The sequence below is a fragment of the Caloenas nicobarica genome, chromosome 2 (genome assembly GCF_036013445.1).
Source record: "Caloenas nicobarica isolate bCalNic1 chromosome 2, bCalNic1.hap1, whole genome shotgun sequence".
In the NCBI taxonomy this organism is placed as follows: domain Eukaryota; kingdom Metazoa; phylum Chordata; class Aves; order Columbiformes; family Columbidae; genus Caloenas; species Caloenas nicobarica.
The window spans coordinates 75,878,946-75,906,864 of record NC_088246.1 but is presented as its reverse complement, the minus strand read 5'-3'; the positions used below and the strand labels follow the sequence as shown (position 1 = coordinate 75,906,864).

Below are 27,919 nucleotides of genomic sequence, written 5' to 3'. Positions count from 1 at the left end.
AAAAATCTGTGTGTTCCTTTTCAATCATGTTAAAACTAAGATTTTTTTTTTGATCAACAGTAAGGTATCTGTACACATGAATCGACCATATGTATAATTCATATTCTGAATCTTTTCCAGTTGTAGAGACCTGATCCACATGAGAAAGTTGCAGTGATTTAACCAAAGAAGGGGTTTTTTTAATTGGCACTATAGACAAAGGAATATACATTATCATTCACATGACTTTGGTTCATCAAATAAACATATTTCAGCTAAGACAAATAAATCACAGGACATCATCCCTGGAAAACACTTGATCAAAATGGCTTTTTGAAAAATCCAAGTGAAATGGGTGCAACTTCTGTTTGCAAATTAGTTCCTTTGGATTAGACTCCTCATTCCCTGAAGACTTTGCTGTGCATGCAGCTTAGCTGGTTTTCATATGAGGCATGTGGTTGTACATTTTAAAAATTAACAATACTTCTCTGTTTTGTTTTTGTTTGTCTGTTTTTAATACAGATATTTTAAAGTGCTTTAAAAAAGATAAGTACTTATCATGTGGTTAAAAATTCATAGGAAAATTCAAATGAATCAGGGCACAATATTGCATCAAAAGCCAATGACACTTGATGCTTTTCAAAATATGACTCAAGGAAAACTCAGGGATAGGGAGATGAAGTGGAATTACTCAAAGCAACATGGTAGACTGACAGAAGGGCCAGGAACTGAAATCAAACATCCCAACTCCCAATCCAATACACATGTTTACTAGATGTTATTTCTACCCCATCATGGTAAACTTAAAGCACTGACAGAAGAGTTAGAACTAATGAGAGTAAAACAAATAAACAAAAACCCCTCCCAATTGTAATTCAAGAGGCTTCTCAGAAAGCCTTTGCATGAGTGAGAACATATCCCTTTCTATTCCAGAAATTTAACATATAAGAATCTGCTTTATCATCAAAAAGAATAACTGCCAGATTTGACTTCACTTATGGTCCTGAAAACACAGAATTCCTGCAATAAACTCAGTGGTATTAAACCACATAGACCTAGACACAAGATCGGAAGTTAGGTGGAGAGTTTTCAAATGGGTAGACGCTATATCTACAGTATGGGCAATGCATGCAGCACAGAAAGAATTTCCAAATCTCAGCATGTTTCCAAAACTACTAGAAAAAGAAAGAGGAAACTGCCCTTAAAAAAAAAAAATTTAAAAAAAGGAAAAGGAAGCCGCTGTTTTAAGTTGCAGAATAGTACTGAGGGCGAGTTATATTTTATTTCATTAAAATATATTTTAAAAACATAACATGTAAAAGAATCAGGATTCTCAATAATTTATTATTTACATTAGCAAATTCTTTTTGACCGTTATTCTATAGATATAAATCAAAAGTCTGCAGAAGGAGGTTGTGTCAACTTCTTCAGGACCAAGCAAGCCCTTTTACCAAGAAACCAGTCCAAAATGCATTCCTTCCCATGTTGATCCCTTCAAAATCATGTTTGCAAACAGATCGCAAAAACCTCAACAAAAGGTCATGTTGTCGAGTGTTGAGCCCTCCCAGTGAGAGCCAGGATTTCAAAGTGCTCCGCAAGAGAGAGACCCCGAGGAAATTTTCACGTGTCACTCCTCAGTAGTCAGGAGGCTGCAGGGTCCAACCCCGCTCTTGCTCCCGCTGTCCTACCTCTGCTGAAATCCACAGCATTACAGGACAAGAAGGCCTGTACTCAGCCCCGCAGACAGATCTTGGAAAGCCAGATAGACTCCTTGAGCCAGGCTGGCAGGGGAGAGAGCTTTTTTCCTGCCACTGTAGACACACTGTAGCTTATCGTTCTTTTTCCAGTCCAAACACAGTGACGTAAATCTCATTGTCTTCCTCCCCATCCTCTGGGAAGAAATATGCATAGGGAATTATCTCTCTGATGTAAACAACTGTAAGCACCATTCACATTGGCTGGTCCACATGAAAAGAAAATCATAGCCAAGTGCCTGTCATAACCTTGATCATTCTTAGCAGGGGGCCTCTCAGCATTCCCATCAGTTTTCCAGATCTCTGAAATCACACAGGTACCCAAACATCATGCAGAGTCCACTGCAATGCCAGCTGCTGTCTGCTTTACTGTTCCAGGAAAGAGTAGTTGCCTCTTCAGTGAATATATAAAAACCCATGATTAAAAGAAGTAAAGCAGTCAGCTCATGTGCTCTGTTTCCAGGAGGCACTCAATGGTGTTTCTGACATCTCGTGTAAGGCACCAGTCATCCGGTAGCTGCGCAAAAAGTGACCCACGAGACCTCCATTAAGCAACCACGGAGGGAATTGACAAAATTCAGCTGGTTTGCTTGCCTTCTCGCTTACATAGCATAAAAAGTGTGGTCACGCCATCTGGGGAAGTTTCTGGTGGTATTCTAAAAGAGGAAGCCTCAACTTGCGCTGCAAGCCAAGGAGCATGGGTGACAGCACAGTACAGCACAAGTTTCCCATGGCTGTGTCGAAGTGGCAGCTCCCACAGACGTCGCAGAGATTTCCTTGAGCCCCAAGAGGCCTCTGCTGCCTTGCTTTCACAGAAAATGAGTTTGTTGTCAACAGCGAAGCATTTAGCTCCTTACAAGATGTCTCCACAACACACAACGGAGGGCCAGACTACAAAACCAGCTTTGTGGCATACTTGCTGCAACTTCTCTGCTGTTGGTCTTGCCTGCACAGCCTTATTCACAGAGATGCAACGCCAGAGATAGCAGAGCCTGTGGACGAAGAGGTCGGCTGGATACTGGCTGACTGAGTCACCGAGCAGCCTCAGTCCAGAATATCAGTCTCAAATGGGACCAGGTGGTAGTATGTCAAATTGGTGACATAAGCTGTTGGATCATCACTGTCTTCTAGCTCTGAAGTAAAGTCACTAACACTTTCAAACCTAAGGAGAAAAAAACAAACAAAGAAAAGCAAACAAAAAGAACAACAACAACAAAAGGCATTAAGTCATTAATGTTCTTTTAGAAAATCAAAGTCAAAGGAATTGAAAGTACTGGGGGAGAGGGAAAAGGCTAGGATATCTGAAGACTGACACCCGAAAATTTTGAGAAAAGACACTTGTGAGGGGACTATTTGGAAAAAGGGCTTCAGGTAAGAATGCTTCTGCTGGCACTGCAAGTTAAATTTCTGAGTAAATGTAACTTGTGGACTTGCTTCACACCAGAGCAGTGTTGCAGTAGGAGTATTTCTAATGCTGGTTTGCAGCTTCAGGTTTGTGAAGCTTGGTTTGAAAGACAAAGATCTAGAGTCTCAACTCTTTTTTCCAAAGCTTCAGTATCTCACTCCCTCTCCTGCCAGCCTGAAACTTGAATTCATACTAGACGTTGTCAAGGAAGGTCCATGCAGATCAACTATGAATCACAAAGCTATAGTTTCTCTGGCATCAGCCTACGTGTCATTATGCTAGTGTAATCTACTGGAGACACCAGCAATGGCATCTACTGTCACTTTCATAAAACAAGATTCAACACTTCCTAGAGAGAGCTGAGTAGTAAATGGAAACCATTGCTCTCCATGTCCTTAAATAAACAGAAAGCCTGCTTCTTTATAAACTATGGAAATGAATGGACTGAAGAATTTGCTCTCAGTAAAACAGGACGGCTATTCCCCTTTAAAACTGTGCTAACACACAGCTGTTCAGCAGACAAGGAGAGCAAGTTCTCATCTCTTGAGACAGTCTTCAGTAAAAGGGACTTCTATGACTCCTCTCTAGTATGACTCTGACTCTTCACAGCACTTGTCATCATAATACTTGAACTCCATATCTCACAACCCCTGGTTACCACATTGCGTTTAGGGTGAGATGGGTCAAAAACATTAATTTGTTTTCATGTCCCAGGGCTCCCCTCCTACGAAGGAATGAATAATTTCCTGGGACATATCATTTCTTGTCAGGCAATTCTGGATACCTCTACGATGTGATTTTTATGAGTCTAGAAGAGCTTTCACAGTGGTATGGGAAAATCTTCACAAAAGTACTCAGACCTGATCCCATGTACACCTCCTCCTTCCCACACCCATGTGTATATGAATAAACCATAAGTCAATGATAACCATGGTGCATGCAAGCAAATCATCTTGTCATCCGTGACTTTCAAAGCTACTAGTGAGGAAGGAAGGAAGCAGCAAGTGAGCTCTGGAAGAGTGAATCATGTAGCTGAGATCCACATCCTTCCATTTTGTTCTCACAGCATGTGGCAGAGACACAAAATGCCTCAGTTCACACACAAGAATGGAAAGGAAACTGCCTTTGTTTCCCATCTGAACTTGGACTCTCACCCTTTCAATTCACAAGTACCTTCTCTGGGTTTGGTGTTTGTACGAGGCCAAATCGCTAACACAAATAGGAAACAATGACTACAGTGTCCTTCCTCCAGATGCTTGCTGTCCTCCTTGTGGCACGAGACTTAGGCTTTGACAAGAAGAGAACATCCAAATATAAAGAGATTCCCAAATTTAGTTTCACTGGTTTTGGTATTTTCCTTCCCACTTCCTGACTCCTCTGTTAAAACCTGAACTTCTGCAAGGGTTACCCACTGTCTCACACCTGTTCTCAGAGCCAGAAGGCGCCAGCTCATTAAAACTTACACTTTACTCGGTAACACATGCTCCCATTCCAAGGAGGCTTGAATTTCTGCCGTAAGAAAACATTTTGCTTCTTCCCAGATAACCTAGCAGTTAAAGGCAGTCACTGCCAGCCGAGGATTAAATCTCATCTCTGTTCAAGCAAGGGACTTGCAGAACTGTCAGGTTTCTTTTTCTCATACACTGTCTTTAATATTTTGAAAGAACTTGCATTCGTTCTGATAGAGTGAAAAAAAAATGAAAAAGAAACTGAAAAATTGCACAAGATGGAAAAAGAAATCCTAACCTAGCTCTGACTATAGGACAAGTCTCTAACACCTTTTCAGGCTGGCATACTTCAGCTCTCTGAATAGCAGATAAACAGATGAAGTTTTGGTTTAAAACTGCATCTCACCTACACATGAACTAGTTGGACTAATGAGGCTACCGCAGACATAACTCTAACCTCACCCTAAAGAGCCCTAAGAATCACGTATTTCACAGGACTGAAAGAAGAGTGGGAGGGTAAACAAGCAGACAAATCTCCCACTCCCATCTCTCCCCAAAACTTCCTCTAGAAGCATCACAGGTTATTGGATAGCATGGTCTATACATCCTGCAATGTATGGACATAGTTCTGTCTTTTCCACACTCCTACCTGGTCCTTCTCACCTCTTCTTCAATGATGAGGACCACAATTCCTTTGAACAGAAAATCATGGATTTTCTCTTGCAGTGCTGTTGCTATGCTCTTTACTCAGAATGAAACTGAAATGAGACTGAACTTTGAACGTTCATTACCCTCATTCCCCTACTCCCTCCAGGCTGTTTGCTTGGTGTATGTGTGGGAACATGTGCAGAAGGGAGTTGACTTGGTATCTTGCAAACACTTCGCAGATCACGTTGTGCTGTCTTGCAGACTGTTAGTGATCCAGAAACAACAGATTATGAAATACCAATGGGGCAGACAGAATGAACAAAGCAGAAGAGGAATCAAAGAGGTTATCCAGATTCTGCTCTCCTTCTCTTGTCAATTGTATAAAACTAGATTACTACAAGTGGAAGGCCCCACAGATGTTGTGGTTCTTCAGCCTCACTGATAGGGTACTACAAGTAGCACGTGAGGTACAAAGCAGTGGGATTCATATGCTGTGGTTATGCAGAAAGCTTTCCTGGCCACCAAAAAGGAAGTGTGGGCACAGGTTTGCAAAGCATGGCTCTAGAATGCTCATATGAAACCAAACCAAATAAACCAGGACTGTTAAACTACAGCTAGCAGCTGTATAGGACACCCAACAGCTAAAATGCTTTTGTGCTGTTACCAACAGGTCTTTTTCCCAAAATAAACTCTTCAAGCTACTATGGACATGCAGATTCCTAAATGCCCAAACTGCTGCCCTTGCTTTTTTTTCCCCAAAGTACATTGACAGACACATGGCCCTTCACAAAGTCCTCCTTCTTGTGCTATAAGACAACCTTTTTGACCATTTTAGCCTCTGTTAATGCATTAGAGTTGCTGATAACATTCTCCAGGAAGAAGAAACAAGGTATATAGAAGTTAATGGCTTGGATGGGTGTACTCTTCACTAGGTAAAAAACTGGCTTGATCGCCGGGCCTAGAGACTTGTGGTCAATGGAATTAAATCCGTTTGGCAGCCGGTCACAAGTGGTGTTCCCCAGGGCTCAGTATTGGGGTGAGTTCTGTTTAATCTCTTTACCAATGATCTGGACGAGAAGATTGAGTGCACCCTCAACCAGTTTGCAGACAACAGCAAGTTGGACAGGCGTGTTGATCTGCTGAAGGGTAGGAAGTCTCTGCAGCGGGATCTGGACCAGCTGGATTGATGGGCTGAGGCCAATTGTATGAGGTTCAACAAGGTCAAATGCCGGGTCCTGCACTTTGGTCACAACAACCCCAGGCAGCACTACAGGCTTGGGGAAGAGTGGCTGGAAAGCTGCCTGGAGGAAAAGGACCTGAGGGTCTTGGTTGACAGCTGGCTGAATATGAGCCAGTAGTGTGCCCAGGTGGCCAAAAAGGCCAACAGCATCCTGGCTTGTATCAGGAATGGTGTGGCCAGCAGGACTAGGGAAGTGATGGTTCCCCTGTACTTGGTGCTGGTGAGTCCCCACCTCAAATCCTGAGTTCAGTTTTGGGCCCCTCATGAACAACAAAGACATTGAGGTACTAGAGAGAGTGCAGAGGAGGGTGACGAAACTGGCGAGGGGCCTGGAGCACAGTCTGATAAGGAGCAGCTGAGGGAGCTGGGGCTGTTTAGCCTGGAGAAAAGGAGGCTGAGGGGAGACGTTCTTCCTCTCTACAACTACCTGAAAGGAAGTTGTAGCATGGAGAGTGTTGGTCTCTTCTACCAAGTAGCAAGTGATAGGACAAGAGGAAATGGCCTCAGGTTGTCCCAGGGGAGGTTTAGATTGGATATTAGGAAAAATTTCTTAATGGAAAGGGTTGTTCAGGCATTGGAACAGGCTGCCCAGGGAAGTGGTGGAGTCACCAACCCTGGAGGTGATTAAAAGATGTGTAGACGTGGCACTTAGGGATATGGTTTAGTGGTGGACTTAGCAGCATTAGGTTTACTCGATGTTAGGTTGGACTCAATGATCTTAAGGGTCTTTTCCAACCTTAATGCACAGGGGAAGTATTTGTTTTTCCTGTCAAGAGTAGGATTTCATTTTCTTAGAAAAAATCTGTATCTAATTTCACTATCTCTGTGCTGCTTTTGCATCGCCACACGTGAAAGTCTCTTCCATTGACTGCAAGATGCTTCTGACAGTAGTAGCACCATCCTGAAAAATGCACATCTAGTACTGGAGTGAATGTGCCAAAAGGGCAGCATATCCAATGCCATAGCCTCTGCTGCTGGCCTAAAAGATAGAAGTGCAGAAAGTCCTGGCAGGGACAAGCCCCTCTGTAACAAAACAAAGCATAATTTTAAGTGCATTTATTGACCACCTTTCCTTTCAAAAAGACTGCAGAGTACTCCAAGATCCATGCATAAAAGGACTATGCCACATGGATGCTCAGCACACTGGGTTCGTCACATTTTGCAAAAGTAGGGCGTACTGCCAACTAAAATTATAGAGAAAATGAAGGAAGCAGCAAGCAACTACTTCAGAACAACAGAGTAAGCAAGTCCAACTTGAAAAAATGCTATAGTTTCTTTTGAAACAAGTGTGAGACTTTTCAGCTGGTGGATCGCTGGGTAGGTAACACTGCTGGCTATAACAGCTAACCAGTGCAGCAGGACCTTGGGGAATGAATGTTACCTGCTGAAGCTCCAAGTGCTTCTCTTCAAAAAGTACAGATTTGCTTTGCAAAATGTCTGATTCAAGTACATCAGCAGCCAAAACCCAGAAGTCATATAGACTTTAATGTTGCTGAAAGAAAAAAGTTCTTATTCAAAGATATACAAGTCCACAAGGAATTAACTCTGATTTTAGAACAGAAAACACAAATCCCATAAATCCAATTTTACAGAGACCAAAAAGGAACTGCAAAGGTTTTTGAAAGACTTTAAACCTTCCTTTCTGGGCTACTAACCTGCATTTAAAGCAACAGTATAGAAAACTTCTGCTTTTAAAAAAATTTCAATTCTTACAAAACAGCTGTGCTACACAAGTGCTATTATCTCATAGCTATTACTTCTCAGCTATAGAATACAGCTACAGGATGGGCAAATTTAGGGCACCACGTAAAACAGACATTTGAAATGTATTAACTTCTTGACTCTTGATTCAACTTCCTTCAGGGAAGTTAAAACACAAATGCACAAAGCCAGGCTGTTATCCTAGATTTGTTTGTTCCACAACAGTTCCTGGGAAATGATGCGTACCGTACTGTTTTTATTATATTTGTATTTTCAGGCCTTAATAGTCTCTGACTTCAATGGGATGACAGATGATGACAGTTTCTGATCCCAGACCAGCAAGTCTTGCTTGGGCTGCAGCAGATTTTTAAAATCAAAACTATATATATTTTTTTCAATCAACATTTTTTTAAAATCATCAAAATAAGGCAGGAAAAGGCTTTCTTTGGTTATTTGCTCCTATTATTCGTCACTCCCACTACTGAAGAGTGATATACTATGAACTATGACCACTGTAATTTCCAGACATTTGCCTTACAGAATTACCTCCGGTGTGTATCTTTACCCTCATTAATACAAGTTTACAAGCCTAAATGCTGTTAGCAAGGTCAAGGTTCAAAACACTAAGTGATAAGTGAATAGAAAGACATCAAGAAATCAGATGAGAGCCAGAGATACACTCCAGCCCCTGACAAAAGTCTTGTCAAGCTCTAAACCTTTCCACTAACTGGCAATGACCACATTTCAAATGCGGCAAGATAGCGCCGTGTTCAAATGTAAAGCCTCCACAAGGCTTTTTGTATTCTGTTTCCATCATTATCATTGCTTTAATGAAAAAGTAGGTCAATGTTTCTCATTAAAAATATTTAAATGCTTCACTACCTGAAGCTCATTGAGATATCAATCACCTGCTATGACAGAAATCTGTAGGAACAAATTTCCGTCAACACCCATCTATCAATACAGTTACTGGCCTAAGACCTGCCTGAAAGCTCTTCTGGTTACAGGTCTCTGACCCCAGAATCTTACATGCATTAGGAGGCAGAATTTATAAATGAGACTAGTCTAACTTCCCTCTCCCCTGATGAAATCCACGTGCTTCACCAAGTCCCAGCATGCTGCAGCACTGGAGGGGTGTGTTCCCCTCCTCTGAGGATGGTGTTTTGCTTCTCAAATAAAGCATACCCTTCCTAGCAGAATATTCTATTTGTAAGGATGTTTGGGTTTCCAAATTTGGGCTCAAACCAGCTCTCATCACAGTCATGAGAGAAAGAACTCCTCTATTCTCACCTGGAAGGACCCCTGGAAGGACTACAGCTTTTTTTCATACACAGAGGGCTGAGCTCCTTGGGGTCAATCATTCTCGCTGACAGCCATTTTATCCATTTTCATAGAAAGAGCTGTGAAGTGTTTGCAATCACACCCAGTAATCTTTAACCAGTCAGAATGACAGCTGTACCAGCCTTGCTCCTAGACAGAGGATAACTCTTTCCTAAGGGGAAAAAAACCTACAGTTTATCCGAAGTTGACAGCATTACTCCTGCACAAAGTGCACTTACAACTGTTCTGCTGAATCTACATCCAGGTGCTTCTCTTTTCCATTGGGTATACTGTGGTCAATGACTATTGTTTCGGTGTTGGCTAAACAAAATCCATTTGATCGCATGATTTCTGTCAGGAGAAGAAAGAAAAACAAGATGAAAATACAAAAAAAAAAAAATCTGGAAAACAACTGCATATCATATGGAATTGACATGGTTACGCACCGGGATGTGTGCGTGACGTTGAAAATCTGTACAAGAAAGAAGGAATGAAGAGTTGCTGTTGTAGCTTCTTACATCTGCTAACTGTCAGTGGTTAAGCAATTTTATTCATGTAATCCATTCATGATATGGAAGTGTGTGAAGCAAGGCCCAATTTCAGCCCTGTTATTACCAGTGGTAAAATTCTTGTCACCCTTAAACAGAATGGCAGCACATCTATCTGTTGCAACCTACCACTACCAAAACATAACTGTATTTTGCCTAGATAATCTCAGTCTTAAGTAAATTAAGCAAAACCCAAAAAGACAAGAAAAAGGAAATAAAAAGTGACCTTCCAAGTTAATTCAACCACCATCTTTAAGGAGAGTAAAACAATACCATCCTCTATGCTGCCCTCAACTCTGCAGAGACAGGAGAAAGAAGAGAGGGAATTTTATGATGTGTACATTTACATGTTCCTACATTAAGGAAAAGCCAAAACTCACATATTTTTATTGAAAAAGTAATCTTTGACTTTCAGACTGTATTTTACTGTAACTGTAACAGACTTCAGAGGAATTTGTTTGGGGGTGGTAAAAACACTGAATCTCTGCAGAATCACATTTCACTCATGACTCACCTTGAACCAACACTGTACTGCAGAATAAGATTTACACCATAAATTCAAATTCAGTTTTCATCTAAGAGGGCAGCCCTTTGTCTCTTCCGTATCACCTACCACTCTGGACAAGACCACATGGGGGACAGTTTTCTTTTTTTCAGAGAACACAAACCATTTTTGCCTGCTTTTCTAGGTCTGCAAGCCATGTAGAAACCTGCATTATGACTGACCTGAACGCCACAGCATTTTCCCAGTGTCCTTGACGTGACCAAAGAGTTACAGCATTTCACTACTGTGTGAGCTGCTTTAAATGTTAACCTTTACTGCCATCTACTGACAACACTGCCAGACACTGAAACCAGTTCCAGTGTGCAACATTCAGACGAGGCAAATATCAATTATTATCAAATTTCCACCTATGTTCTTAAATTCTTTGCAGCAATCAATTAAACGATAAATCTGATTACCACAAGATGCTTTCTAATAGCTGCACAGGTAGGAAAAACCTTTCTTCAATTAATTAGGTATGACTCATCTCTACCACAATTAATTTAGAATTAAAACCCAACGTTGTTATTCAGCTAACACAGTTTCCATAGCTCCTTTACATAGAGGCTGGCAGGAGGGTTCCCTTTGCTGCTGGCCACTGTCCATCAGCCAGGCATCCCTGCTCTGAATTTAGATTCATCTTGACCATCTTCTTCTCTCTGTTGTACCCACCATGTGACATATTGAGTCATGGACACACAGAGTATGTGTGTCCTAAGGGGGTACACATCCTCATAAAAATTACATGAAACCCTTCCAAACAGCAAAAAGCCCCAACCTAAAGCAATGCTACAGTTTCTAACCAATGCAATTCCAAATACATTTATTCTTGATATTTGCCTGTTTGCAAAAAGAACAAGCTATCACTGACAGCAGCCACTCTTTGAAAGATTTTCACAGCACATACTTTGGGGATCCTTCATTTCATAATGAGCACGTCCTAGGACCCACTTCGCAGCTTGGTCCCATGGAGTAGCAACCTCTTTCAGAAGAAAACAGGGAATATGCTCTCAAAGGTCAGTGCTGAGAATATATCTTAGTGTTCAGGAGCAAAGCGAGTAACCACATTCGGTCTTTGGAAGATGACTAATGCTGGGAACATGGACATGAGGAATTTCACCTGAGGCCTCCACATCGAGTCAAGACGTCATCCAAACCTCCCTGGCCACAGATGGGGCATGAGACACACATGTTGGCTCCTGTCTCTGGCCCCCAGAAAGCCAGACCTGCGTCACCCCACTTTGCAGCATGACCCTGGGGGCTCTTCTTTGCAGTCCCCATGCCACACTGCAGCCTGGGCTGGGGGCTCCACAAGGCACCAGCCCAGACAGGCTGGCAAGACCACGCTTCTCACTGAGGCTCTGTATGACGCTGCACCCTTCTACAGAGTTATTGGTGGGCTCATAAACCATTTACCATTTAATTAAAAGAATATTTATTTAACAGAGGACTAGTTCACTTAGAATCAGAGCTCAGGATCAATTACAAAAGGTCTACCTTGTGTATAAGATCAATCCTTAAGACACTGCTTACACCTTTAGCATGTTGACATGCTGACTGGCCATTAACCGATATACTGTTAGTACCTAAGAAAACCGATACCAGTTTAATGCTAAACACTTCGTGTAACTTGAAGGACTATGTAGTATTTCACTTTATTTCATTATCTGAAATAAACTCTCCTAGTAGCACAAAACCAGCAGTTGCCATTAGACTCAAACAACATGTTTCAGTATGGATATACAAAACCAGGCATATCAAAAGTTCACAAACTTTTTAACAATAGTCAGTAGCAGATGAAGAGGGGAAAGGCTGAAAGAACAGGCAAGGACAGAGTGATATGCTGTCCATTTTACACACCAGCATCTGTGTTTTAGAAGCTTCCTATGTCTCCACCTGTGACAGGTCTCAATGTACTTTTCCTGCCCTTGCTTGTCTAATTCCTTTTTGAAGTCATTTATACTTTCAGTTCTACCATATTCTATGACAATAAGTTCCACTGCTTAACTGTTCTCCGAATGGAAACAAAACAATATCATAACCTTTCTTTTGTTTGTTTAAAGCCTGTTTTCTGTCAACATTACTGGATAACCTATAGTTCTCATTTCAGTAGAAATACAGGGTAATCGACCTCCTTCTATTCACAGCTTTGTAGACTTCCACCATATCCCCACTCTGTCATCTGTTCTCAAAGTTGAAGTGTCCTTCTTTATTTGACCTTTTTCTTAGAGAAGCTGTTCAACAATTTGAATCCTTGTCCTTTACTCATATGGTTATAATTCCATTATATCCTTTCTGAGATGGAGAGACCAGAATTGCACATACTGTATTCAAGACAGGATTCTGCTCCTTTCTTCGGTTCTCCTTTCCTTTCCTAATAATATTTAATATTGTCACCACTGGTTTTGCTCACCACTTGGCACTGATACAAAACTGTATCAATAACCTCAAAAACTCCTTCCTGGTGGTAACAGCACTATCATATGTGATGATAGCGAGGACTGCATTTTCCTCACATTCACTTCTTTGCATTTTTCAGCTTTCAGTTTTACTTGCCTGCATGCATATTGCATAGTATGTCGAGGCTAATTATATGTCTTTATTATAAAGCAGACTATGGAGAACTACATTTTGAATTGCTGAGGGAGAAAGAATAAGGGGAACAGCAAATAATGTCATTTTCATTCTGTAATTCTTGTGTCGACTGTAGGAAGCTAACAACTCTTACCTGATATTTTAACTGGACTTTGAAAGCTTGGCTGAATTTTATGGACATTGTCATTTTTTAGAACTTGGTCCAAAGGAGATCTCTCGAAGAACGTGAGGACAACTTCAGATCTTGAATACTTAGAAAAAGAAACAGACGTCTGTTTTTTACCAGTAGTTTGCTTTGTCCCTTTTCTCCCTTTCCACCCCTTCATGGTACAACAGAAAGACTTATTACAAGCAGCAGCTTGGAGATATAATTACACAGTTCTGGCACTCAGCACTTCTCCAAGATACCAAAAAAATTTGCTGTTTCTTTGAGAGTTTGGCAAAGCCCATCACTTTCTAATCTGCACGAGAGTGCATGTCACCATGAAGGAGGAGTCAAGCTGGGCTAAATGTGAAACTTGGCTTACTTACTTTCCAGGGCATGTTTATAATAGTCTTCAGAAGCTTTTCCACTTCATTAAGTCTGGCTTCTATATCATGGGCTTCTTTTATTGTGATGAGCCCTAGAAACAAAGTAAACAGATCGTGAGCATAGACAAAAGCACACTTTCATGTGTATATATGCTTCAGCAGCCAAAAGCAGTTGCTCCAGAAGATGAGGAACAACCTTAAACATCATGCCTCCCAGAAATGTCTTCTAAGCCACACTGATCATAAAGTATATACCCTAAACTGAGGTCGGTGTAGTTACCACCAGAGTTACAAGTCTGACACAAAATCAGCTGTTTATGATCATATTTAGGAGTTGCAAGACAAGCAGAACTGCCTACTCCTTCACCCACAGTTTCACTATACAGCATTCCCAGCAGTGATAATCAAACAGCCTGTTTTCTGCTTCCAAGAACTATGATTCATCTTTTTTTTCTGACAATAAAAAGCAAAAGAAAACTCAAGAAAACAAAACCCACAACCCATAGATAAGAGGAAAAAACTAAACACAAGCTAAACAAAAAGCTTTGAGGTCAGTCTTGTATTTCTCTGAATGTAAGCCTCTGTGAGCAGCCCAAGGAAGATTTCTCAGTATCATGTTCTTCAAGTGCAAGACAAATTTTTGATTTTTTTTTAATAACTGAATTATCACAGTTCTGCAGAAGGGATTAAAATGGAAATTTTGCTGTCCACTGTCCAGAATGATGCATTACAATGCTTCTAATTTTGAATTGCTCAGTATGGGGATCTTCAACTGTAATACCATATTTTGTATATATAACATGCAAGGCACCTCTAAATTCCCCCTACTCTAGTAGACTCAGGGAAATACAGCACAGGTTATATGCATGTACAGGGAATATGAGAAGTAAGCCCCAAAATCTTGCATCCCTCTAGCAATCCTTTTATTTCTGATCTTTGTAACCTACTTTTTCTAACCCAGTCATTGTTTTGTCCCCATAGTTGTGTGGTTTTTTCCAAGGAGCAGAATATACACATGAAAATGAAATAACTAAGAGATTATTAAATTTAACAAGCTCTGCTGATAAAAACAAACAAACAAAAAAGCCACAAAGCTGGGGCAGAAAAAGACCAAATAAATCAAAACTAAAACTCTGTAAAGCAGTCTGTGAGAAAACACTTCAATATATTAAAATTGTGACAAATTAAGCACATCTCCATCTCCCTAGCCAAAATGTAGAAAAAATGGCCATCAAACATGAACAGCATGGGGACAACATCCACAGTTTCAATCTGCATCAGACCTTGTTGTTTGTTACCTGATCTGATCCCATACAAACTTTCCAGACAAAAGTGTGACTTAGAAGCTGTCAGCTCTCCTCCAATTACAGTTCTAAATAGAGCAGAGATTGTCTCTGGAGCAACCAGGTTTACTAGACAGTTGTCCCACAGAAGCAACCTGGTTGCATAAGCCTTTCTATTGCTCGACTGTCCCTCATCTTGCCTCTTTTGTCCGCATCTCTACCACCTCACCCCAGAGCAGAGCACACCAGCAGGCATAGAAGGCAGCAGCATATCCTGCTTTGACTGACATACGCTGCAATTGGGTAGCTTTGCATGGAAATTCACTAAAAGGCTGTAAACGTGAATTAACTCATCGGCATGGGTCCATAGACTGTGTGTTAGCTGGGTTGTGCTTGACGTTACAGACCTGAATTGCAGACCAGCATCCTTCATCTTGCTAACTACTGGGTGTGAGAAGGCCCGGGTGGATCTGCTTTGCCCCTCCACAAATATGTCCCCATCCCACATCTGAACCAAGCTCAAACCTTTCAAAAAAAGTGTTTTCATCTTCCCTAAAAAAAAAAAAAAAAAAAAAAAGCTGCCTACGGCCCCACAGTTCAGACACCACCATCAGTGATATTAGAAACACGCTGTCGCCCTGCCATAGCCCACATCAGAGAAAACCAAGCTAGCCACCGTGGTGCCGGCTACCATGGGATGCTTCCACTTCTCCTGCTGGTCTTGCTCCTGTCTACATAAATACTGACACGTTCAGAGCAGAGATGGCGTGACTGCAGCTCCCACCTCGGAGGCAAACACCTCATTGCTGAGCCACTCGGGATGTGGCATTCAGCTGCCCTCTCTCAAATCCACTACCAACGTCAGACCCTTTCCCAAGTAAGCATTCACTGTTGAAACTAGTATTTTCCCAGGAAAAGGGTTACTTTCAAATAAATTAAGACTTTCAGGCCAGGGGAAAAGAAAAAAAAAAAAGCACCTCATCATCAACACTGAGCATTCGTTCTGTGAGGAAAATCAGCCAAATAGTTAGGATTTTCCCTCATTAGTAATCAGGGAAAGCATCTGCAATTCCGCACAGCCTTTTTATGCTTCAGCAAGAGAAGTCAGATACAGCCGTCAGCCTGTCACACTGTCACAGATCACCCAGTGGGAGGTTTTACAGCTTCTTGCATCCACCAGGAATTTCCAGCCCGGGTATATTCGTCCTTCCAGCTCTTGGAAAGGTACCAGCCATGCAAACCCACACTCCAACTTGGAAACTGGCACAGACGACTTGAAACATCTGACATTATAAAAGCTGTTCCTTACTGAAGCTTTTAGTAATATCAAAACCAAAAGGCAGACAGCGTAGGAAGGAGTGTAAGTGACACATCTGCCTGGACAGCTTCCTATATATGTGCTTAATGGTTACAGATGCACAGCTTTGGGGTGTAAAGCTGCTGACCTTACATGAATCCTCCACACAGGAAATACAGTTTGGCTGGGCTAAAGCCTTCCTTTTCATATGTCTTCCGCCCAAATACACAGAAATCACTTGATTGGCTATATGTATTGAACCCTGCAATTTCTTCTGCAATAGCCATGAAGTTCGTAAGGCCCTCATTTATCTTAACTCTACAAGTCTGGTTTTAGGAGTTACCAGATTCCCTCATGGTTTTCTTGTCCATCACAGCCTCTGATCCCACAATCTGAGGGACCGCTTACAACCCCACAGCCACGTTACGTGGAGCGAGGCACTGCCTGCCAAGCAGCCGGGAGGAGCGGGGCCCCGTTCCCTCCTTTGCTCCCTTTCAGCACTCGCTAACTGGCTGCTGTCATCAACTACAGCACATCCGTGCATGAGAAACGCTGCGGTTTCGTGAGGTGAAGCCTCCGGTGGTGGCAACACTGGTTTAGGGTGCTCTCACCCTCTCCTGCAACTCATTTCCTCTCCCACACCGCAACACAGGGCTGCCTCTGCTTCGCCAGCACAATTAGGTGAGCGGCAGGGAACACCTTGCTCTTGTCTAAGGCTTCACCTCAGGAAACCCCAGCCTTCACAGAAGAAGAAAGAGGCTGCAGGCTAGGATGCCACATTCAAGCTCCTTTCTCACCCAGGCACTATACCGAGTTTGAGCAGGAATCAGGACTTGTGGAAAGAAGGGTCGCAGAACTGCACCCAAGTTTTCCATCTCTATTTTTCATTTTGTGCGTGTTTCTCACCTGCTTGTCTTTTTTTTTTTTTTTTTGTTCAGAACTTTCGATGAGGCAGATTAAAAAAAAAAAAAAAAAAGAAAAAGGACAGACTGGCGTAGAATCTCCAGATGCTGGAAACACCTGAACAAACAGACAGACACACATGCCAGCTGACTCTGCAGACAGAGCCCAGCACTTCCACCATTCATTAACCCTGACACAAATGCACCACAAGCTGGATGCAGCTGGAGTGCACGGGACTCGCTGGCCACGTATGCAGCATCCGTCCTGCAGCTACAGCCTGCCCTGAGGCTGTTGTCTCTCTGCCCACAGACCATAAATACATGCCCGTCTTTCCATCTGGGACTTCCAGACCCCAAGAATCCTTATTCAGACAGTTTGCTATAAAATAAAAATAAGACAGCAGTAAAGCAGCCAGTAGCCTGGAACCAGTTGCATCCTCTTTCACTTGTTCAGTCATGCAACAGAGCTGAGCTCAGAGCTTGGAAATCTCTTCGTGAGGTCATGGTGAAAGCCTGTTCTCATGCCTTTTCCTCTGCCCTGGCCCCTGCCTGACTGCTAATGGAAAACATGTGCAAACTCTTCCCAGGAAAACTTTGCTCTCTGTCTCGTTACCCAAACTGTGCTTAGATAATTAACTATCACTTCAAATGATTTAAATGCTATAAACACCTATGTTTATAGGGCTTGAGGTAAACTGGAACCCCACTGGCTCCTTGTTTACCACAAACTCTGTTGCCAAATACCACAAACCTCTAACATTTCTTCGCCCTTCACACAGGGGAGCTCACATGCTGGGTGACAGGGGGGACGATACAGGCACACCTCCTAACCCAGGGTGGCACTCGCCTGTACCTGGGATATGTGCTTTTAGCAGGGTTCTGCTGTGTGCACAACCCCCGTGGTCATCGATCTCCTCTTAAGAAAGGAGGAGACATCTTTTTTGCCCCTTCGCAGACCAAAATCCCCAGGCAGACCCCTTAAGACTGGATGAAAAGGATTTGCCTGCAGTTGGAGACCACGGGTACGTAGCAACCTTAAGCACAGCAACACATCTTTGGAAAGAAACACGGCCCAAACAGCCCCCGAGGCCTGCAGCATCCTGCCTGCCCTGGGACCCCGGTGCCGGAGCAGCTGCAGGAGGCTGAGCGAGCAGGCCAGCGGCTTCGTACCCGGCACGCTGGCTCGCGGCGTGGGAGGGGGCCCAGGGCTGCAAAGGAGCAGGAAACGAGCTCAGCGGAGGAGGAGAAGGAACGGGGAGCCAATTCCTGATGTCAACACACAAGCCTTGGTAGGCCTGTCCTATTACTGCCACGTGAGCCACCAAATCTGAGACTAACAATATTTTGACAACCGCAGATAACACGCTGCGTGATTCTACCAAACGAAGTGGGACAGGAATTGCAGCATGTGCTCCGAAGGTCATAATGAAATCACTACGCAGTCCTGACTATTGATGTCCACAATGAGCACATTGTCTCACCAATTCTCCACTGCCTTTCAAGGAAGAGTGAGTTCATGCCTAAGTCAAGTATGTCTCATGTCATCTCTCAATGATGACACAGAGACGTCTGTTTTTCTGGAGATGCGTTGCTATGTACAAGTCACTATGTGTACCTGATCTCAAACTGTGGGCAAGCCCTGTTTCTCCAGTTTGAAGGACTCCACTTCAGGGTTGTGGTCAGGAGAGGAATAAAGAATGCCCAAGAGATCTCCTGCTTTCTCAAAATCAGTTCCATATGTAAAGAAGGTTGAACAAGAGCAGAAGCCAAGGTGTACTTTCTGACAATGTGTGCGAGATGGAACGGCGATACTCCTAAATGCTGTGTATTTTAGTAGGTACATGAAGATTAAAATATTGCATTGAGCCCTCCTCACCTAATCTTCTCTCCATCCCCTATAGGAAGACTGCAGAGTAGATATCAATGTGAAAAAAGAAGCAGCAAATAAATCCAAGGAGAAATCTTACTGTGTTCTGTTAACCCGCACTGCAAGAAAGATTTAAGGCCTATAGACTCAGATCTTAAGCCCATCCTTATCTCTTTGGACAAACCCATGAGCAGCAGCTAGGGATTTCAGATATTTAGTGAAGACACATGAGCTGTCTTGTACAGAAGACTGCTACTCTGCTCTCTCTCCTGACCAGACTGTATGACTTCAACAGTTACAGTATTAATTAACATGTAGTGCTCAATCTTTTTTATCTTTTACCCTCCTTCTTCCTTCTTTCCCTCAGATATGTTCTAACCCATTAGCACACATACACACAATTCAGGATGCAGATGGGGCAATAGCAGGAGGGCCACAGCCACAAGAGGAGGTGTACAAAAGCACAGAATAATATCCAATGGAAGAGATTTCAGGCAGTCATTCAGTTCATCCAAAGAAGGACCAAGTCCAAAGTCAGACCAGGCTGCTAATCTGTCATGTCACCATGTCAAGGTGACTTCTGAATATCCCTGAGGACTGATATTCCACAGAATCATGCAGGAACTGAAGCCACTCAGCTGTGATGCGGACCAGGGCTGAGAGGTGGCAACTCAGCCCAATGATTTCTGCTGTTTTCCTCCTTTGCATTGCTTCCCATTTTCTCCCTCTGTTGAACTCAATACCACTTAAGCTGGCATCTTTCCCTGTTTCACAGTCATGATGCCTCTTCCCCACCAGCAGCTGCCCTGGTAACATTCCTTCTCCTTGCAGACACACATTCCCTAAACCTCACTGCCTGGGAACCACGGCATTATCCATCTTAGACTGGACTCTGAGGAGGCCAAACCAGCTCCCACTTACAGCTGTCTCCTCTCTGGCAGAGGAGAATAGGACATAAAGTTGTTAGAAGGACAAAGGAATACTTAGTGGTATGTAAGGGCAGGAAATTTAAAAAAAAAAGCAGATGGGAAAGCTTGTTTAACACAATTTTTCTTCAATAACTCCGTAGAAATAACACCACAGGAATGCTTCAAGTCCAAAGACTTGATAAGATCCAGAGAAGGGGAGATAATTACAGGCAATCAGGGATATCATATCTCCAATTATTAGAGACCAGGACTGTCATTTTTCTGTTCTCTGCCAGTTTTTTATGCTGTCTTCTGCAGCATCTGGTTCTCATCACTAGGGACAGGATCCCAGAGCTGGCTACAGCACTGGTCTGACTTAGGCTGGCAGCTCTGGCAAGCCCTCTTCGATGCCTCTTGCCTAACTCTACAACACCCCACCCTTGGGGCAGACACACTTGCCCCTTACCCTCATGGGGAAATTCATCCATCTCATATGACAAGAGTCACTACAGTATCTAAAGCCTTTACAAAAGGTTTATTATTTATGCAATATCACTGATGTGATCCATCTTGGTGGTATTACTCAGGGAGCAGCTAAAAGGATATGATGGAGTTGAAAAGAGGGGTGCAGGGGGTGGATTTTTAAAATGTGTTACATGTTATGCTGCCCTTCTTAAATATGATGTTGAGGAACAAAATAGGGACAGGTTTTTTAAGGGGTATGAGTACACAAACGACATGTAACTCACTCCATACTTTTAGAAGTCCCACCAGGTAGCAAAGAGCATGTTGAAGATACAGATGCAGAAAGACAGAAAGCTTCCAAAAGCCTGCCCGCACTGCACACACCTGGCTCTAACATAGGCTATTTCTTCTTTTGCAGCTCATATGCAAATGTAAAAATGTGGTCAAAGTCCTATCCAAACAATTGTTCAACTGAACTCTCCCAGAGCAGGGGCTGTGACCGTGACCACCTGAGGACCCTGGCACACTCAAACAGCCACGCAAAGCAAGGAGGCAAGTTAAAAGCTGAGAAGTTCAGACCCTCCAGCTGAATGGGTTTTCCACACATGTATTATTAGTTATGGGATCTCCCAGGACCTCTGCAGGGAAGACGGCACCTCCTGGTGACAGAACTCAGCAGACCGGCTTTCCCCACAGAGCTCCCTGTTTTGATGCCTGATGAGCCACAAGAAACAAAAAGATGTCAAAGAAGCATGAGATAAAAGCAAGCAAAGCAGTCAAAGTGTGATGAACAATGCAAGCTCCTACAACCAGTTTTTGACACTGGTTTCTTATCAGGTGAGAACTGTCATGAAAAAACAACCTCATTTCCATTTCATGCCACCAAAAGCCTCTCAGACACATTGCCTGCATCCACCACAAAAAAAGCAACTTGTGCCTAGCTTTATAATGACACAGCAAGCTTCCGTTATCTCCATCATTACTGATGAACCATGAAATTCAGCTAATAGAAAACAAACCCAAAAGCCTCAAACTTAATTTTGGTTATACAGAGCTGCTAGAGCCTGATAACTAAGAGCTGCATCCTTTGTCTGCAAGACAGAAGCTCTGAGCAAGCTCCACTAATGAACTGTTGACAATGTCAACAATGAAAAGAGCACAATAGATGCAGTGTATTTATCTGTATTGTCACAGCACCAAAACAGCTGCTGTCTGTGGAAAGCACTATGCTGCTTCTGTAGCGCTCCCTCTTCCCATAAATCACACTCCCAGATGGTCTTGTAAACAACAACAACACTATCATGCAGTATATAGAAAACCATAAGTTACGAACGCGACATTTGCAAGCAAACATGATGTTCCTGGGCCAGCTCTTCAGGAACTGCTTTCTGCTTTGTGCAAGTCCTTCCAAGGGCAGCCCTGGAGGAGCTTCCCCTGTGTTTCCTGGTGCACAGACACTTGGACATGGAAAACAGTCCACCACCTGCTTCCCACATGAGGCAGCCATGCCAGGGGTGAGCACAAGCCTCAGAGCTAGACCTCAGCCTTAGTCATCTGGGAGGGACTGCTCAGGCTCTACACTGCGAGGCAAGCTACAGATGCTAAGTTTCTATAGGAAATCTCCACCACTACTGGAGAACTTCTGTGGATGGACAGAGGCTGAGTACCAGAAAGGCAGAAGGGAAAAGTTCTGGAGAGCCACAGATAACCACGGATGGCAGGAAGCTGGTGAGGGAAATCTAGGGGCAACGAAAGGGAACAGAAAGCAGCTCAGGGGAAGAAACTTGGAGATGCAGAGAGAAAATAACAGAAAGGCCATGACAGAGCAGAATGAGTCAGAGGAGGCATGGAAAGAAGGAAGGGGGAGGAAAATGAGCACTTTGGGAAGAGATGGCCCATCTAGTAAAAAAAAAATCTGTAAGACTGAATAGAGTTTCTGACTTGACAGCTCAGAGTAACAGAGCAGGACCAGGCACGACACATAGGTGTGATACAGTGAGATGGGAAGAGCATCTGAGCCTCTGTTCTGATGACAAAGGTGACAAAACAGTGGCAGAGGAGGATTGCCAGAAACTACCCTGCCACTGCAAGGGCAAAACAAATCCCAGCTTTGAAAGGCTGCTAACACGCTCTTCTGGCATCCTGGTCCAGCACTTCAGGGGCCGATCCTGCCCACACTGAAGTCAGAGACAGGTGTCTGACTGCTGACTGCACTGAAGATGGATCAAGTTCTAGGATAAATCTTAGATGAAAACCTCTCAGAAGTAATACTTAGAGAAAAAAGGAGGGGGATAAAAAAAAAAAGAGAAGAGTACTTTTCTGGGTTTATACCTCACTTCCAGTGTCTATTTGGTCTCTTGCTACTATTTCTAAATCATCAGTTTCAAGTCACCTTCTAAGTCCATAGTGTAGCCTTTCTCATGAAGACTGATTTAAATACAAAGGCTGTTTATTTTGCATATAGAAACAGACAGTTTAGTAACATTAAGCCATTTTCTGGCTCTCTTAAGTGTGGACTAGCCCACGTTTTTCTGTGATCCTCTTTTGTGCACTTGCCTAGAGCAAGGGATGGGCACATCTCAGACACAAATAAAATACTAGCAAGTTACTGGTAACATCACAGTGAATCATATTTAGTCACCCTGCAGGTATGCACATATCTAACCCTGTCTACCAGCTTACCAGTAAGATGCCTTTTGTTGTTGAATGTCCTTGGCCCTTAACATCATAGCACACTCCAGATGCAGAGAGTGCACTTTGCCACATGTTCTTATTAGTTATCAAAGACAAGGCCAGATTGTGTGAATGCCATACTCCCCCCTGGGACCTCCCCTCTTCTCGTATCAAATAAAGGATGAGATGAACAGCCATGGCAGAAAACTGTACCTCACATCCTCTCCTCTGTCATCTCAAAGCACTCAGCAGCTCCAACATATACAGAGAGGGAAAGCATTGTGGAAGTCAGTCCAAGGGCATGAGGGGTGGAGAAAGGAAGGGAGAGGATAGTTTGCTGTTGCTGAGCAAGAAAAGGGGAACACTCCTGTTCAGCATGAGCTGTTTGCTGAAATCAGCAATAATGGTAACAACCAACTCTTTCTAATATTGCTGATGTTTAAAAAAAATAAATCTTCTTTTTAAAAGTTAGTAACATCAAATAGCTCGAGCTCAACTATATCCCTTAAAAGTAACGTACTGCAGCTTGACTGAGCTGTAGGATAATGTTAGTCCTTTTAATGCTATTTAGGCAAATCTGTAGGGACTTTGGAGTCCTTCAATGAAACGCAAATTTGGTTTGCAACACTTTACCACTTCCTCCAGATAAAAGGCACAGCTAATATTCACCTCATTTCAGAAAGACTAAGATAAACACACACGCATATACAAACCCACATACATATGCACATACATTTGTTTGTATATAAAAATACACACAAATGTATATGACAAACACACACAAGAATGTGCTTTTTTCAGGTGTTTTTGTTGGGTTTAATACGTTGAGCTTCACTGTAGGTAGCAGGATGTCTACTTTTAAACAGGACATTAAGAAACCATGCTCACCCCCAGAGTTTTGTAAAGACCAGACATGTCCCATGCAATCTATTCTTACATCCAAAGCTTTGCATCAGTGTCACTTAGTTAAGAGAGATTTTTATGTTTCAATTTTGTAAAGTTACACAAGCTTGTGGGCAGTCACTTTAAAATGCTGGTATGATGAAGTGTTCTCTATGCAGAGAAGCACAGTCTGCAAAGTAATTTTCTTTAGAGCAGGAGCAGCATAATTTTAAACAGAGTATTACTGAAATTGTGAAGTGCGCTGTGATTGCTTAGAAACTATTCCTCATTTTTATTCTGTCTCTGCTGCAAAGTAAACCCCCACTCCCTCACCAAGCTGAAAAGATCATGGTCTGCTTATATTGGGTTTCGATTTTTTAAATCCTGGGCTGATGCTTTGCTCATTCCCAATTCTACTGCAGTCAGTACGCCTTTTCCTGAGATAAGGGTAAGTGAAGGTTGCTGGCTCCAGGTCTTAGGCAGGAACTGAGTGTCGCAGACTGAGGATGCTTACTCTTTCTTAGCTGTTCATGCACTAATGGTGTATGTTACCTGGGACTGTCAAGTGAAGCCAGTGCATGGGACTATAATCCCATCTGGCTCCAACTGCACAAATGATGCCTCAGAGAGATGTGAAAACAGTTTAATATTTTGCAAAAGCTCTGGCAGGTCTTCAGACAGAAGAGGAACCACCCTCACTTGAGAGAGGCATTGAGGAACGAGAATGGCTTTAGAACATGCAGGAGCTCCTGTCCCTGAAGTGATGGGGAGGGAGCACAATGCCACGGGCACGAGGCCAGGGCCAGCACAGATCGAGTCTCTCTGTGGCCAGGGCCAGCACACGTCCCGGTCCAGCTGCCAAGCTACTCTTCAGAGCCCCATAAAGCCGACAAGTACAAGGACTACCTGGGAAGTGAAATTTTAGTCACAGTGACTCTGGGAGGTGCTGTGCCCTACAAGACACAGGCAGGCTTGCTACCTGGCATCCTCAAAAGCTGGGGCCCAGGTGCCATATACACTTATAGGCTGTGTTACTTCGAATTTACTGCCACTCAGCACTACTAAGAATCACCCGCAATGGATAATACATGTTCACAATATTTTAGATCCTCGATCAGCAACCTAATCGTGTGAGACACGGTATAAGCACACTGTGTCGGGCACACAGCAGGGCTGAAAGGTGGGGGTGTAGCGATCTGCAGCAACAGCCGGAAGACTCCCCCGTTCCCAGCCCGCACCCAAGTGGGGGGCGATAGCCGCCCTCCGGCACCCAGCTCCCGCAAGCATCTCCCAGCCCGCACCCCGGGGCGGAGAGCAAGGGGCTGGCGGGGCTGGCGGGTTGCGCTCAGCCCCGCCGTCTGCAGAGGGCACTCGGGACCTGCGAGTGGCGGCGGAGCTGCCCCGGCGCCGGCGGGACCGAGCTGCCACCTCCCGGCAGCGGGATGGGGAAGAGCCCGGAGCCGGGGGACACCGGCCGGGGAGCGGGCTCTGGCTCCCGCCGCCGAGGCGGAAAGAAGAAGAGGGAAAGGTATAAGCATTTTTTAAAGGAGGCACAACCCCTCCGCCCCACCACCAGAGGTTAGTGATCAGGCAGGGCAGTAGAAAAAGCCATGTCTCACTTTAAACACCCGTCAGAAAACATCCTTGGAGAGTCAGCCCGGGAAGTACCCGCTGGTGCTGCCTCCCCTCCGTGTGAAAAGAGTCCGCTGTCACACAGGTAGGGTGGAGAAATAAATGCGGTGGATTTACACTGGTATGCAGGGTGGAGAACCAGCCCCCAGAATGGCAAAACGTAGACCTTCTGCAAAGGGGGTCACACTAGCAAGGTGAGGCAAAGCAAGAGCAGGGGAGAGCTTCGTAGAATCATTTCAGTTGAAAGAGACCCTCAGGATCACCGAGTCCTTCCCTATCCTCTCACAGAGGAAAACATACACAAAATACTGGCTTCTTCCCATTTCCGTTCAATCGAATAATTTATGTGGTTACTCAAACAACTGGGTAGACTGGAAGTTCTCCAGACATGTCCATTTTCAGATGAGCAGATTGCCCCACACAACTCTGCACACTTGAAATATTTTAGAGTAAACACATAACTGTATCTAAAAAAATACCCCAAAAGTTAAACAAATTAAAACCAACCCCCAAGAGAGCTCAACACATACATGCGGCTTCTGTACAGAGAGGCCTGAGCACGGGCAACATCTCTCGAGTTGGGTTAATCCACTTCAGAAACGAAAAGAGAAAACCCGGCTCTAACCACTGGTGCAATTCCCCTGTTTTGCAGAAGTTATGCAAGGAATTATGCCAGCTCCCAGACTCACTCCATCCACTGGCAAGCGCTGCAGCCTCTTATTTTTTTCCGCTCTCCCTGTGGCAAACAACATACCAACATGCGGAGATTTCTCAGCTACAGCCCTTCTCCTGCCAACAACCCTCCCAACCCTCCCTCGGGAAGCCTCGGGGAGGCCGGAGGCAGCGGTGAAGGGCAGCGCGAACAGGACCCCTTTGACGCTCAGCCCAGCCCGGAGTCCCCGTCCCCGCGGAGCTGGGGACAGCGGCGGCGCTGGGACCTCCCTCCTGCAGGAGCCCAGAGTCCGCGGCGCTCGCCCCAGCCCGGGCTGCGGGACGGCCCTTCGCCTCCCCCAACTCCGTATATTTACAAAAAAAAACCCCCAAAACCCCAGAAATCAACAGCCCGGGCGGAGTTTCCGACCGCAAAACGCCCCCGCAGCTTCCCAGCCCCCCCGCCCCGTCCGGTCGCATAGCGGCTCGGGCTCCTCACCCCTTCTCTCCGCCCGGGGGAACCGCCCGCCCCGCCACCGCCACCGCCACCCCGGGGGAAGCGGCAGCGGCTGAACGCCCGCCCGCCTGCCGAGCAGCGAGCGCCGCGCCCGCGGAGGCTGCTCAGACCTTGGAGCAAGGGGGAGCGGGACAGCTCGGGCCGGTCCTCGGGGAAGGAGTCGAGGAGCCGCTTGAAGAGGCGGCCGAGGTCGGAGTAGCTGCGGTGCAGGTAGAGGATGTTGCGGTCCGACCACTCGGTGCGAATCTCGTAAAACTCCTCTTCGTCGCCCCGCCGGCTGATGATGAGCCGACGGATCCCGTTCACCCAGCAGCCCCGCACGTACATGTTCACCAGCGAGGTGCCCTCAAACACGGCCGAGGCCATCCCGCCACCGCATCCCCCGCCGCCGGCGGAGGGCGAAGCGCAGCGCTCCGCGCCGCCGCGGCCAAGTTATGAGGAGGAGGAAGAGGAGGAGGAAGAAGAAGAGAGAAGGGGGGTGCCACCCGCCGCACGGCCCCCGCTCTGGTCCGGCCCTGCGCTGCCCGCCGGGGCTGAGCCTCCTCCCGGCGCTGGAGGGAGGGCTCGCCGGCGCCTCATAGACGGTGGCCCGCAGCGAGAGGCCGGCCCGGGCACCCCAGCCCCTGCTCCGCTGAGCCCCCGGCACCGAGCAGGGCGGCTCTCACCCCTCCCGGGGCGGGGAGCGGGGTGGCTCGGCCTCTTCTTCCCCAGCGCTGCAGGAAGGCAGAGCCTCTCCCGTCCACGGCGGGAGGGAGTGGGGCTGCCCGCGGCTGCTGTGACGCCCCCGGTCCCGCAGCCAGCGCCAGCTCCCTCCCCCAAACACCCGCGCTCCCCACGGAGGGATCCTCCTCTTCCTTCTCGGGACGATTTCGCAGACGCCACAGATAGGACGAGGAAATTTTTTCCTCTCCCAGTGACCCCAGAAGTTCTTTGTTGGTAGTGGTGGCTTCTTTTTCTTTTTCTTTTTCTTTTTTTTAAGAAAAAAAAAAACCAAAAACTTCCAGCCCAGGCAGATGAGGGAGGAAGAGGGGAAATTGCTTACACCGTCTCCAGCTGCGGCATGTGAGGCTGCCAGCCCCCAGCAGCACACAAGGTGAAAAAGCGACCCTCTGTGCCCTGGGCAGCCTAA

At 44.9% G+C, this 27,919-nt stretch overlaps 1 protein-coding gene across 1 annotated transcript; it reads right to left on the bottom strand.

The window, feature by feature from the left end:
• Positions 1-158: 158 nt before the first annotated feature.
• Positions 159-27,597, bottom strand: PXDC1 (PX domain containing 1). Its single transcript, XM_065629646.1, has 5 exons — positions 26,901-27,597; positions 13,714-13,805; positions 13,316-13,433; positions 9,735-9,846; positions 159-2,895 (listed from the first exon to the last, which is right to left on the bottom strand). Exons 1-5 carry the CDS (start codon positions 27,154-27,156, stop codon positions 2,778-2,780), a joined length of 696 nt encoding a protein of 231 aa, XP_065485718.1. The 5' UTR covers positions 27,157-27,597; the 3' UTR covers positions 159-2,777.
• Positions 27,598-27,919: the final 322 nt, after the last annotated feature.